This window comes from Manacus candei, unplaced genomic scaffold (assembly GCF_025592945.1).
Source record: "Manacus candei isolate 608988 ecotype Guabito, Panama unplaced genomic scaffold, ASM2559294v1 h1tg000078l, whole genome shotgun sequence".
Lineage (NCBI taxonomy): Eukaryota > Metazoa > Chordata > Aves > Passeriformes > Pipridae > Manacus > Manacus candei.
Window position 1 is genome coordinate 703,520 of NW_026138126.1, and position 12,855 is coordinate 716,374.

General features: G+C 47.3%; 2 protein-coding genes across 2 annotated transcripts in view; one reads left to right on the forward strand and one right to left on the reverse strand.

The window, feature by feature from the left end:
• The first annotated feature begins 560 nt into the window (after positions 1–560).
• On the forward strand, positions 561–3,511 carry F2RL3 (F2R like thrombin or trypsin receptor 3). The gene is made up of 2 exons (XM_051810455.1): positions 561–861; positions 1,457–3,511. Exons 1-2 carry the CDS (start codon positions 693–695, stop codon positions 2,533–2,535), a joined length of 1,248 nt encoding a protein of 415 aa, XP_051666415.1. The 5' UTR covers positions 561–692; the 3' UTR covers positions 2,536–3,511.
• Positions 3,512–5,851: 2,340 nt separating this feature from the next.
• CPAMD8 (C3 and PZP like alpha-2-macroglobulin domain containing 8) overlaps positions 5,852–12,855 on the reverse strand; it is a 52,329-nt gene continuing 45,325 nt past the window's right edge. Inside the window, exons 41-43 of the mRNA XM_051810454.1 lie at positions 12,534–12,608; positions 7,619–7,798; positions 5,852–7,379 (exon numbers count right to left, since the gene is read on the reverse strand). Coding sequence (XP_051666414.1) covers positions 7,626–7,798; positions 12,534–12,608 — 248 coding nt within the window. The 3' untranslated portion in view covers positions 5,852–7,379; positions 7,619–7,625. The remainder of the gene's footprint in view (positions 7,380–7,618; positions 7,799–12,533; positions 12,609–12,855) is intronic.

Below are 12,855 nucleotides of genomic sequence, written 5' to 3' on the forward strand. Positions count from 1 at the left end.
GGAGCTGCTCTCCCTGTTCAGGTTTATCAGAGGAAGCACAAGTGTCTCCCTCACTTTGCCACTTGCCTTTGGTATGGCATGGTGCTCCTGCTGGTTCTTTCAAGTACAAATAGCTCCAACCCAGAAGACTTTTAATCACCCTCTGCAGTAAAATTGAGAAGGTGCAGGAGCTTCATCCCCTGTTTAGTCAGGGAGCAGGAGCAGAAATAAAGGAGCAGACCTCTGAAGGGCCGAGCCTGGTCTGGAGGCTGCAAGGCTGACACTAAAAACCTTCAACTGCCAGACCACGAGTCTGCAAGACCCCCATGTAATCCCTGGGAGCTGGGGAGGTCTGTCTGATCCTCAGCTCTGATATCTTCCTGTCTGTGAGACTAGAGAACACTGTGAACTAGCACATGGGAAAAGATCTGGATCTCCCCCAGAGCCACTTGGGTCTCTGTGGGGGAAGGATGCTTTCCAAGAATATCCCGGAGCAGGAAGGAGACCCAAGTGAGTCACTCGAGGCATCATCGAGCTCTGATGATGAAGTACAGCCCTGGTACACTTCAGATCTAGATTCTTATGCCCCTCCCAGTGCCCCTCTGACACTGGGCTTGTGTCTGCTTGGGCAGCACAGGCTCTGACAACCCCCAAAGCCTCATCATTCTGGGATCTGCCTCTTGCTTCCGTGAGTTAAGGACTAACCAAAGGAAATGCGTAAGCAGGGTCACTGGTGTTACAATTCCCATACAGCTCTGACACTGCAGTGGGGCACTGGATCCTGCACCAGGATGGGGAACCTTGGGAATGGGTGGATGTCTCACAGGCTCCTACTGTGCTGTGCCTTCTGGGGACTCCGTGTGGCCTCTCAGGACTACGATGGTGAGTGTGTGTCTCTGGCTGAAAAATTGCTGTTTGTTGAAGTACTGGGTGTTTGGTACCTTTATAAGATCCCTGAAAACTTATTTTTTAATGAGTTTACGTGGCAGCACACTCTGATTGAGCTTTGTGCAGGCTCTAGCTGAAGCAGGAGGTGACAGGAGGTGACAGAGGTGATATGGCAGAGAAGGAAGCTGGGGTGGAAGAAACTAGAAAGAAAAAACAGAGCAGTAAAACAGAGCACTTGAAAGCCAAATTTAGACTCCCACAGTAATGACTTTACACTGGAATGGCTCCAGACTTTCAGATTCTTGTGAAAGCCAGACAGAGGAGTTACTCTCTGGTCTCCCAGGCCTGCTGATGGTTGTACAGCACCACAGTCACTTGTGAGCTGTGGGAAACCACATGGCAAAGGAATTGGGTCCATTCTCCGAGAGGTTGCTGAGGTGACTCTGTCTGTCAGCCAAGTTTTTCTGCCCACCACACACCAGTCTTTCCAGAGTACTGTCAGTTCCAGGGGTCCCAACAGAAATGGCAAAGAGCAGCCTTTGGGGTGAACACTGGGGATGAGTGAATAACAGGCTGCCTTGTCTCTCAGATTACTCTCAGAACAGCACCAACGACCAGGACAAGACTCTAGAGACCACCCCGTGTCCCCGAGCCATCCCTGGGGACAAGGCCACCGTGAACAACATCACATACCTGCTGATCCCCGAGGCCACACGCTCCCAGCTGGGCAGCGCCCTCACTGTGCGCCTCATCCCTGCCCTCTACACCCTCGTGTTCCTGGTGGGGCTGCCCTCCAACGGGCTAGCCCTGTGCGTCCTGGCCACCAGGGCAGAGAGGCTCACCTCCACCGTGTTCCTGATGAACCTGGCTGCTGCAGACCTACTGCTCGTGTTGGTGTTGCCCTTCAAGATTTCCTACTATTTCCTGGGGAATGACTGGCCCTTCGGGGAAGGGTTGTGCCGGCTCACCACGGCTCTGTTCTACGGGAACATGTACTGCTCAGTGCTGCTGCTCACCTGCATCAGCGTGGACCGCTACCTGGCTGTGGTCCATCCCTTCTCTTCCCGTGCCTTCCGCACCCCTGCCTTCGCCGCCTGGACCTGTGTCACTGTCTGGTTCTGCTCGGCCGTGCTCACCCTGCCCCTGGCCCTGCAGCAGCAGTCCTACCCCCTGCTCGGGGCAGACCTCACCCTCTGCCACGACGTCCTGCCCAGGCATGAGGATGACGGGTATTATTTCTACTACTTCGTGTGCCTGATCGCCTGCGCCTTCCTGCTGCCGCTGCTGGTGGTGCTGTTCAGCTACTGCTCCGTGCTGCGCGTCCTCCTGCACGGGGGGAAGCGCTACTCCTACCCCATGAAGCTCACGGCGCTCGTGGTGTTCACCCTCGTGGCCTTCTACACTCCCAGCAACGTTCTGCTCTTGGGTCACTACTCCAGCTACTGCTCCAGGCTGTACGGGAAGCTCTACATCAGCTACATGGTGAGCCTGGCCATCAGCACGTGCAATAGCTGTGCTGACCCCTTTGTCTACTACTATGTGTCAGAAGACTTCAGGGATAAGGTCAGGAAAAGGTTCTTCAGGAGTAGCAAGCAAAACAGCACTTTCCTGAAGACCTCCAAGTTCTCCAAGGAAACACTCCCCCGTTCCAAACACTCCCTGGTGTAAAGCCCCCAACCCAGCTCCCGCTCCCAGGGCACTCCCAACACACAGTGGGGATAAAGATGAAGACAACACTGGAATTCCACAAGTTTCATCCAGGAGCCAAGTCCTTTTTCCTGTCTGCACAGCAAAGAGTGAATAAACCTGGGCTGTGGGATTCTTTGTGGTGTGAGATGCTTAGTGCTGGACTCATACATCAACTACTGGGACACTGCAGCTCTCACCTGGTCAGATATCACCAGGGATATTCTTGCTGATACACCCGGGGTTGCTTCTTCTGACCCTGCCAGCTGATTGCTCTCTGCCTTCTAGCTCTGCTCCTGCTCCTTAAACACATATTCCCTTCACCTAAAACTGAAAAAGACCAGGCATTGCAAAACCAAATTTCTAAATTTCAAAAGATTCAAAAGTTTCAAAAGATACTCTCCTGGACTGAAACAGTTAAGAGAATGTAGAGCACTGGCTTTTCTAGGAAAGACATTCTTGGCTTGATTCATAAGCAACCCCACAGTAATGTCAGCTCATTGTTGGTAACAAGTGCAGAAATCCCATTCACTCATCCCTGTTTTTGCAAATGACCCTTGACATCCATCATTTCTTTGGGGCAAAGATTGTATTAATGGATTTTTTTTTAAAATTATGTCTCTGGAAGGGCAATATTAAAGTAGGAATTGAGCAAACTCTTGCTCTAGGACTCCATACGTCTTTTGTGTAATGTCACCCACAACCAAAAGCTGAAAGAGATGCTCAGGCTTGTTGCTTATTGGAATCTGTTGCAAATTCACCATATTTATCAAACTGCAACAGGCTCATCTCTCAGACACAACTGGGGCATAGGGCCAGTAAGAAGCAAGGTAGAAAATGAACAATAATCCTCCTTAAAGTCCCTGAATTTTTTGGTTTTCCTGGTACAGACTTGACAGCGTGAATAAAAAGAAGCAGACAAGATTGTCTTAAAATAAGTTTTTAATAAAATATTTATCAGAATCTAAAACAAACACTTTTCTGGACTCAGACTTGCTAAGATTTGTGTGAACAAAACAAAAATGGTCAGAGAACTGCTTGCATGTACCTGGGGGGAGGGGAGGGGGAGGGGCAAAGGGCAGGTGAAAGGCTAGAGCCAGTCTCTGGGTGCAGGGGATGCACCAGGTGCTGACCTGGAGCCCTGGGGCATCCAGGGCTGTGGGGACTCAGAAACAGCAGGTATTGAAAAAACCACAAACCCAACCCAAGCTGAGGTTTTTCTAAATAGTTGCTCTATTCACAATAATGAAAACCAGGTTATTGTGCATTAAATGGCAACAGTCAGCAAAGCAAGTGCTGGTATGTTAATGATGTTCTCCAAGCAAGCTGAACATTTTTCTGGTATTTGTTTTCTACTGAGGCTTATTAGGAAGGAGGAACAGAGGCAAGACCAAAACACTAGGACAAGAAAGAACAAGGGAACCATTGCTTTCAAATAAATACCATGGTAATGATTACTCTGCATAATGTACAGTTACAAATATATAAATATTAATCTCCTTGAAAGGACTGGAAGCATCAATCACTGATAACTAGCATTGCTGCAGCTATTCAGTAACTCAATGGAAGAAGCTTTTTCTGTGTCTTACAAACCCACTGGCACTTTTCTCCTTTTGCAGTGAGGGACCATCAGGGAAAGGAAAGGAGAAACATCTCTCTGACAGAGGGAGGCAAATTTGTTTTTGAGGCAGAAACAACCTGCTGGCCTTGCTGGCTTTGGCTTCCCAGCACCCAGTTGGTCTTCTCCTTGGTGAAAAAAAGAAACAAAATCAATCCTTCACTCCAAACTATGACTGGCTGATGTGCACAAAGTGGGGGCCTGAGTTCTCAGTGCTGGGATGTCCTTGTGCTCTCAGGGACAGGAGTGTGACTGATTAGCTCCAGAGGGAGAACTGGACCAAAGCCTGTGAACAGCTTGGAGTCTGATACAGCTGTGCTGTGTCTCCAGTGGTTCTCAGGGCCCCAGGCCTAAAGAGTGTCTGTATTCCAAGTAAGATGTTGAAGAATGGAGAAAAAATAATCTAGAATTATTTTTTCCTAGATAAGAATTAATGATGATGACAAGAAACATGAACAGCAAATGTGGGACAGGGGAAAGCTCTGGACAGAGGGACCATGAACTAGGGTGGAGAAGAAGAGAGCAGAGACCTGCTCCTTTACTCCTGTGAAGAGGGGAAAGGTAACTACAATGGTGTAAGTGCAGGTTCCTTTATGCAATTCCTTAAATAAAATGACTTTTTTTTCAGTACAGAAAGGAACTGGTTTGGTGTGGCAAGAGTCGGGGGAGGCTGAGGCTGCCAAAAGCATATGTGCTTGCCCTGAAAGTGCCAAAGGTGGGGAGAAGCACTGGAGATGAGGTCAGGATCCAGAAATCCTGTCCCATCACCTCCCACACACTGAACTGCTCTGTCTGGCTCTAAGGCTGCTCCGCCTTTGCCTTCTGAGGGCCCAGGTCTCTCAGGCTTAACTTTGAATTGCAAAACAGAAGCAAGACTCCTCTGCCTCTAGCAGGTGAGTGCACAGGCACACACAGATCCCTCAGGCAGGGCTATGATTGATGGGCTGGCACCACCAGCTGGAATTATTTACCTGGCAGAAACAAGGAGGTGTCTGAATCTGGAATTAGGACACTGCATGTACCAGAGCCTGAGGAAAGTGAAGAAAGTCAGGTTTAATACTTGCTGAAACTCCCCACCTTCACCTCCTCATCCCCAAGGGGGATGTCTGACTGCCCAAGGACCTATGAGAGGACCAAGCAACGGAAAATTATTTCAAATATCTCTCAATGGATATACAAAGATGCACAATGGATGAGAGCAGGAAAGTCCAGCCAGAAAGTGACTGAGGACAGGAGACTGAAGAATCCAGAGCATAGGTCCCACTTTTAGGGGAAGCCAATCACAGACATTATCAGGGTGACTGTCTCATTCTCCCACACTCACAGCACCAAACAGCTGAAGCCTGAACCAGCAAAGAGCAGGGTTTGTATTGTGCGGCTTTGAGATTTAGAAAAGGGAAAAAAAAATCCTGTTGCAGCTCACAGTAGGTCTGTTATTTACCCAGGGGATAAATATTGACTCAGCCCTATGTGTGTACACAATAACCAGTGTCTAGCCAGGCCAGCTGCTTACAGGAGATGGAATTTAGTTTGAAGGTCTTTATTTACCTGCCAGGCAGGAATGCAGCCACCAGTGCTTCCACTGTGCTGTGCAGACACAGGGAGGACAGATCTCCCCCCCCCGCATACCCAGGACACATGGCAAACCCCTCAGCAGGGCAGCAGTGGGCACCCAGAGCAGCAGCCATGCCAAGATCCTGTGAGGAGAGCTGGGAGCAGCCATGAAAAAACTTGCCAACAAAGCAGCTCTGAAATTTCTGGGAACTTCAAGACCCAGACCTTTATCATGTCAACTACATTCTGCAAATGTCTGGTCCCAAACAAAAAAGACTGGAAACTACCCATGCCCAACCTCTGGGATACCTCCTGGTCTGTCCCCATGTGGACATTTTTCTGGAATAAACTTGCCTTTATTCTGGAATGGAATGTCTATACTGGGATATAGTCTTGTCATGGTTCCTGCGTAAACAAGCCCTAAAAATGAATGGAGCTGGGTTTTTTTCTGTTTCCATTCACCAATAAACACCCTCAAAAGCAGTTTCCACCCTGCTCTGGGTCCCGGTAACAATAGAAGTGGTAAGATAAAATATTAACACTATTTTGCAAAAGGCAATTGCATGTAACTCTTCCAAGGAGAACAATGCTTCTCCAGGCAGGAAGGGAAACTAAAAAATCTTGGCCTCCTACACTTTTGGAAACACAAAGCTTTTGTTTTTAGTTTTGCCACGTTGCTTGGGGCAGGTCAGACTAAGGGAGTCCAGCTTGTGACCCCAGGGATTGGTACTGGCCAGCAGATCCTGGGCTGGGCAGAGAGTACCATGAGCAGAACAACCATTGTGCTGGATCCCAGTGAGAGCAGAATAAAAGGGATTAGTGAAGTCAGGCAAACATTTAAAAGGACTGTGCCTCGGTCAGCTTCATTTTCATGCCAAGATTTGAGGAGGAAAGGGCTGAGAAGGCTGCAAGCAGCCCCTATCAGCACATAGTGCAACACAAAGAGGGTTCCCCCACCTAATCCTTGTCACTGCTGGAGCTGGAAAACTCCCACCTGAGGCCTGCAGACAGAAGGCAGGGACAAAGCCTTTCAGCCCTGGCACTGGATTCCAGTTTTCTCTGGTAAAATGTACCTCCCACCAGCTTCTCTGAACATGGAGCCACAGGGAAGTGCCTCTCTTGTGGGTGCAGCAGACTTACGGGCTGGGGAAGATAATTAGCCTCTTGCTATGTCATAATTAGCAAAACACACTGATTTTTATTATTATAATTTGAGCAAAAACTTCTCAGCCATCTTTCCTCAAACAGCAGTTCAGCTAAGCACAAGGCCTGGACTTAGCTTCTAAATGTATCTAGGAAATGGCACTTGCAGTATATCCTGATAGCAGAGAAAACACTTGGAAATGCTCTATAGGTTTGAATTCCAGCCCCTATTTTTCTCACCTAGAGGACACAGCATATTGGTCTCCCATCATTGGAAGGGCTCCAAGGAGAATGCACAAAAGGCAGGAAAATCAACAGAAAAATCATGCTGAGTGTCCCCCTTAGAGCTCCAGATCCACCCCGTGGGGCAGCAAAGCCAACAGTTCTGAGGGCATCAGGAAGTAGTCATCATTTCATCATTCAGTTTGTGTTCTGCAGCAGGTCATCTGGAGGAACAAACTCATACAGGAGTTGATTCTGAGCCTCTTCTCTTGGTTTAAATTGTAGATTTCTGTTGAAAAGAGAACACAGTGAAGACAAGTTATGTGTCTTGGGGAGACATCGCCGGAGTTGGGTAGGGAAAAGCTTCAGAGATTGTTCTGCTGGGGATGGAGCCACAAAGCCTTTCAAGATCCCATTCCCAGGGATTCCTTGCTAAAGAGGGAAGTGTAAAAATGCCCCTTTTGAGGAAGTAAACACATCTGACCCAGGACATGAGAGGTTGAGTCTCGAAGAAGATTTATGACTCACCCTGGGCTCACCATTCTGCCATGGTCACCTCTCCCTGGATCCCATCCCCTTCCCTGAAGGTGCGCCCTGTTGTCAGCTCTGCCTCCATCTCAAACACATCGGGTTCTGCAGCAAAGGGGTCAGGGTCGTACTCATAGGAGTAGTAGGACAGGTCTGTGTGAAGAGGGGGTCCTTCCTCAGCTGTGGAGGGAACCAGAGTCCAAGTTTAGCCAAAGGAACTGCATTTCTGCATCACATTTTGCATCACAGAGAAGGAGAATGACAGGAGAAGGAAGGGGTGAGGCCACGTGTCACTGGACCTGCATGGGTTTGCTTGAACTCACAGCCCAGGAGAAGAGCTGCTACAAAACTGGATTTTTCAGCTTCCCGGTGTAAGACCATAAGACCTGGGCAGTGGAAAAAAAAAGGGAGTAAAAGTGGGAAAAGGGGAAAGAAAAAAAGGGAAAAGAGGGGAAGGAGGAAAACAAGAAGTGGGAAGGAGAAAAAAAGAAGGGGGAAGGAGAAAAAAAGGGGGGAATGAGGAAAAGGGGGAAAATGAGGAAAAGGGAGGGAAGGAAGGGATAAAGGGAGGGAAAGAGGGGGGAAAAGGGGGGAAATAAGGGAAAAAGAGGGGGAAAGGAGGAAAAAAAGGGAGGGGAAAGTCTCCTTTTCTAGTATGGAATTCACCGAGGTGCTGAAGTTTGGACCAGTCACCCTGAGGGTTGTACACAGTAAGACAAATGCATTATCAGTCCATCCTGAGACACTGGCAGGGCACTCTCACAGCACAGATCCCACACAAAACGGGCTGTGCCTCTGGGTTGGGTGGCTGCCCACTGTCCAGAGGGCAGAACTGCAAGACAAAACTTATAGGAACATCAGTAGGTCCGTGTTTTCTAAACTGTTCCTTGAGCCAGTTCAGCTGCCCATCCTTCCTGTTTGCTGTCTGTGTACTCTAATCCCAACCAAAGCAACCACTGGAGCAGAGTTACTGCAGGGAGGAAAAGTCCCCCACCCCCACAAAGTTGGCTTTATTTTAGGAGAATACTCATCAAGGCCTTTGAAAATGTTTGTTCTCTAGGAATAAAATATCTGAAGGATCTTCCCTGTTGCCTCCCACATCCTCCCAGCAACAGGCTCGGCCCAAAGCAACAGCAGAGTCAGTCTCTGTGTTCACTCCTTCCTGGCCTTCTCCATATGGGAACCTGCCAGATCATGAGATGGTTGTATGAATGGATGATTGCTGTCCAGCAGGGATGGAATTAACATTACAGGTCTCACTCTTCTCAGGAATTCAGCCCTGGAGTCAAGGCAAAGAGGAAAGGCCAGCGTTTCCTGCTGCACACAAACCACTCCCCCCATCCCCAAATGTTTGTGCCGAAGCCAATGTTTGCTGAGCAGCGATGGGGTGAAGGGAAAAGTGGCCCCTTGCCAGTTCAATCAATCCTGAAAGAGCAGTGTAACCCCAGGGATAACACTGGCCAGTAAGGAGAGCTGGGGATGACTCCACCTGGAAGCAGAGCTCACACTGGTGTTCCTGGTAGGAGCTGGTCCAGTTGATCGTGTTTAATTTTTTGAAAAGTAACACCAGCACCAAATAAAAGTATCATAATTCCATGTAGAATTTTCTCCCAGCTACCGGCCCTTCAAACTGCTGGAGCAGAGCTGTGCAAATAACATGTGGGGAGAGGGCAGGGGGTCAGAGACCTGAGCCTGAGTGGGCTCCCTGATACCCCCAGTACTGCTGCCCACACTTGGATATTGCTTTTCTAACAAATCCATGCAGAACCACATCAGTGTGATGTCAACATATTGTCCTCCAACATCACTGGCTGTACATTGGCTCTATATTTAGCGCTTTTGGCAGGGAAGGTTTAGGAAGTTTCAGAACAGAGCTAATGATCTATGAAAGCAATCAAAGCACCACCTCATAAGAGAGGTGATATCAGAGTTACTGAGGATCCTTGAGGCTCTAAAATCCACTCAAATCTTTGTAGACAAGTGTGACAGTGATCTCAGGAAAGCCACAGCCAGAAAGGCACTGAGATTCTGATACTCCTGTTCGTAAGACAGCTCCTGCTCCAAGGGCTTTCAGTCCAAACAAATAGGACTGCAACAGACTGTGAAGGAACACCAGCACAGCTTCAGTGCTGAGAGCCAGAGGTGGGTCCATGCTACTCATCAAAATCCTGCTTCATCCTTTAGAGACTCAGTAATTCACCTGTGAGAAAGAACAACTAAAGAAGGGTATTCAGACAAGAGTAGTTTCAGCTGAGTCCTGTCACCGTGCACACTTCCCTCTCAGTCAAGAGAATCTACAGATATAAAGAGGATCCATCCATATGTACAAAAAAAGGCTGCAGTTTTAAGATGAAACCTCAGCCCATTTCTCCCTCACTGCAGACTTTGGAAAGGCATTTTCAGATACTCTGACAAGAGCTGGGTGCTACAAGATTTTTCAGGACCATCTATACTGCTTAACTCCAAAGCTGGGGTTTATTCCACCAAACCCACTGGTGTGTTTGGAACTGCACTGAGTCTGTGAGTGGCAGAGGGAGCCCCAACACATTTCCCACTCAGTTCCCACTGATTGCTGGGTGGCAGCTGGCTCGTTATTCCCACTGCTGGGTAACATAGACAAGAGCTCCAGTGAAAACATCCATCAGCCCAAGATGAGCTGCAGAAGTCTCATGGCAAAGCCAGGAGGATTCCAGACAATACAAACACCACGTGCTTCTCCAAGAACGTGGTATTTCCTGAAGATTAACACACTCAGGCAGTTTTTCACCAACCTGCCCTAAGCTTGATTTGGCTTCCTGGAGTTCTGTATCCTTCTAGGAAATTGCAGATTTAGGCATGGCTCATCAGAGCTCTCCCTGGAAGCCCAGAGCACATGAGCTGACTTAAACCAATCTCATGCTCCAGTGCTGCCAGAGCAGTGAGCCCACGAGAGCCATGTGTGGGGAGGGATTCATTCATCTGTTACACTATGATTCATGTCCTGTGTGCTTGACCTGAGAGGAGCCCAGGGGATTAACGAAAATCACATGCTGGGCCCTTTTCCCGATGCAGGATTTACTCAGGTTTATTTCTGAATGCTCACTCTGCCATGGCTGCTCACAGCTCCAGGGTCTGCCTGCCAGGAGACTCAAAACTCCCAGATCCCAGGACAAAACCAGCTCCAAGTGCTTGTGCTTTGACAAACATCCTCATGCCACTCAGGTTTGTTCATCTAAAATCTGTATGACAATGCCACACACACAGAAATCAGATTTTCCCCTTTTGCTTTTAAATATCCTCCTGAGCCAATGCTGCTTCTGTCCATTCAGAACAGAAACCAGAGGGGTATTTTCTTTTGACAGACACTTTAATGCAGATTATTTCAGAAAATAATCTGAGACACTGGCAGGGTACTCTCACAGCACATATGCCCCACCAAATGGGCTGTGACTCTGGGGTGGGTGGCTGCCCATTGTCCAGAGGAGAGAACTGCAAGGTAAAACTTCTAGGAAATGTCAGGAGGTCTGTGCTTTCTGAACATTTTTGTGTTCTGAACATTGTTAGATCGTGGACTACCACAAGTTCCACAATTTTTTTCCCCAGGTAACCATATTTTTACTACCACATTTTTACTTGAAAATAATGTAATTGCAGCCTCATTTTGTAGAGCAGTAGCAAAACACTTAGTATGGCCTTGCATTCCAGCAGCGCCCCACAGAGCAGTTTGGGAATGCTGCTTTAAAGGGTTCAGATTGCAGAGTTTCTGTGCTGAGTTCACGGTATGTGCATGAAATAAAAGGCAACAAACCCTCATCTCAGTTATCCCAACAGCCTGCAATCTCATATATATTCACAATTAGTCCAGAAAAAAAGGGAGGGAAAGCAGGACAGACATTAAACACTAAGACTGAATGACCTATAGAAACAGTAATAATGGAATATTCACTATGTTTTTACACTTAATAAGCAAAATTATCAGCTGCTGCTCAGAAGGGAAAGAACAGGCTGGAGACTCACACTGGGCATGTGTACTCTGAGCTTTGTGCACAAGGAGGACATGAGAAGGCACGGAGACTTCTCTTGAAGAATTAAACTTGTTTTACTGATTTGTCAGGAGAGTTAGAAGCCAGGGGAAAATTAATGAGCGGAAAGCAGCCAGGAAAAATCTAGTCCAGTTTATTTACTAGAAACGGCATGAAACAAGCTATTCTATTGACCCTCCACTGCTTCTTGATGAGATTTATTGTGAGCCATGAGCAAGTTCGACATAAGTCTTGGAAAAAGTGTATGAACATAAGCACCAAATAAAATGAGCAGCCAAATTCCTGGCTGCTCTATCTACTGACCTTAACAGTTTTGCTCACTAAGGCCCTTTATTTCAAACAGCATCTCAGAGAGAATCAAGGCTGCCAGCTCCACTTTTGCACAGAACTGAAGGGACAAAGTTAATCCACCTGGATCCTGGTTCTTGCAATGGTTTGGGCTGTTGTCAGGTCCTGTCCAGTTGTTTGTTGGAACATATTACACCAGTCTGGTTTTAAATGTGATCTTTCCAGATTAATAGTGGAAGAAAAGATCACAGAGCATGTGTTGTTCAAACACCGCAAGGCTGAGAAAATAGGAGAGTCACCTGCTACTCCGATGAACGATCACCTAAATCCTGCATGTGCTGAACTGAGCAGGTATCCTGCAAGATTTTCTGAAGGAAAAAGGACTAGAAGAGCTGTCTGTTGTTGAATAGTTCTCATCCATGGTTTCCTTGACCTCTTTATTTATTTCCTGATTTCTGAATATTCTGTCTTTTATATAAGATGAAGAAATGCAGCATCTTTACTTACAGTGTGTTTGAGAGCCATACATATATACTTCAGACAGGAATAGGACAAGCTTTGACCTTGCTAAAGAAAAGGGCCTTGGATAAATGCAAAGGTATTACCTGCTGGAGTCTGTGGAACACTGGGCTGCTCAGCTGTGTGGGAGTGTGTCTCCCTTTCTTCTGGCAAATTCTTGGCTGCAAATAAAAAGAAAAATAAACTCAATGGTGATAAAATTTCTTAATGCATTTATAGAAAATGTTTGCATTTCCAGAGGTGGTATAGTGAGTTTCCTGAGCTGCTGCACACCTTGAAAGCCCATGCATAATCTCCACAGAACATTACATTTCATGGATTTAATTTTTATCTAGAATTATTTATTTCAGATCAAACAGTATCAGTAATTTTCTCTTAAATTCATTCTGATTGGTAAAATATGAGAAG

Coding starts and splice junctions, on each gene's coding strand:
- F2RL3 (XM_051810455.1), top strand. CDS start 693: ATGCGTAAGCAGGGTCACTGGTGTTACAATTCCCATACAGCTCTGACA. Junction 862..1,456: donor GGCCTCTCAGGACTACGATG/GTGAGTGTGTGT, acceptor CTTGTCTCTCAG/ATTACTCTCAGAACAGCACC.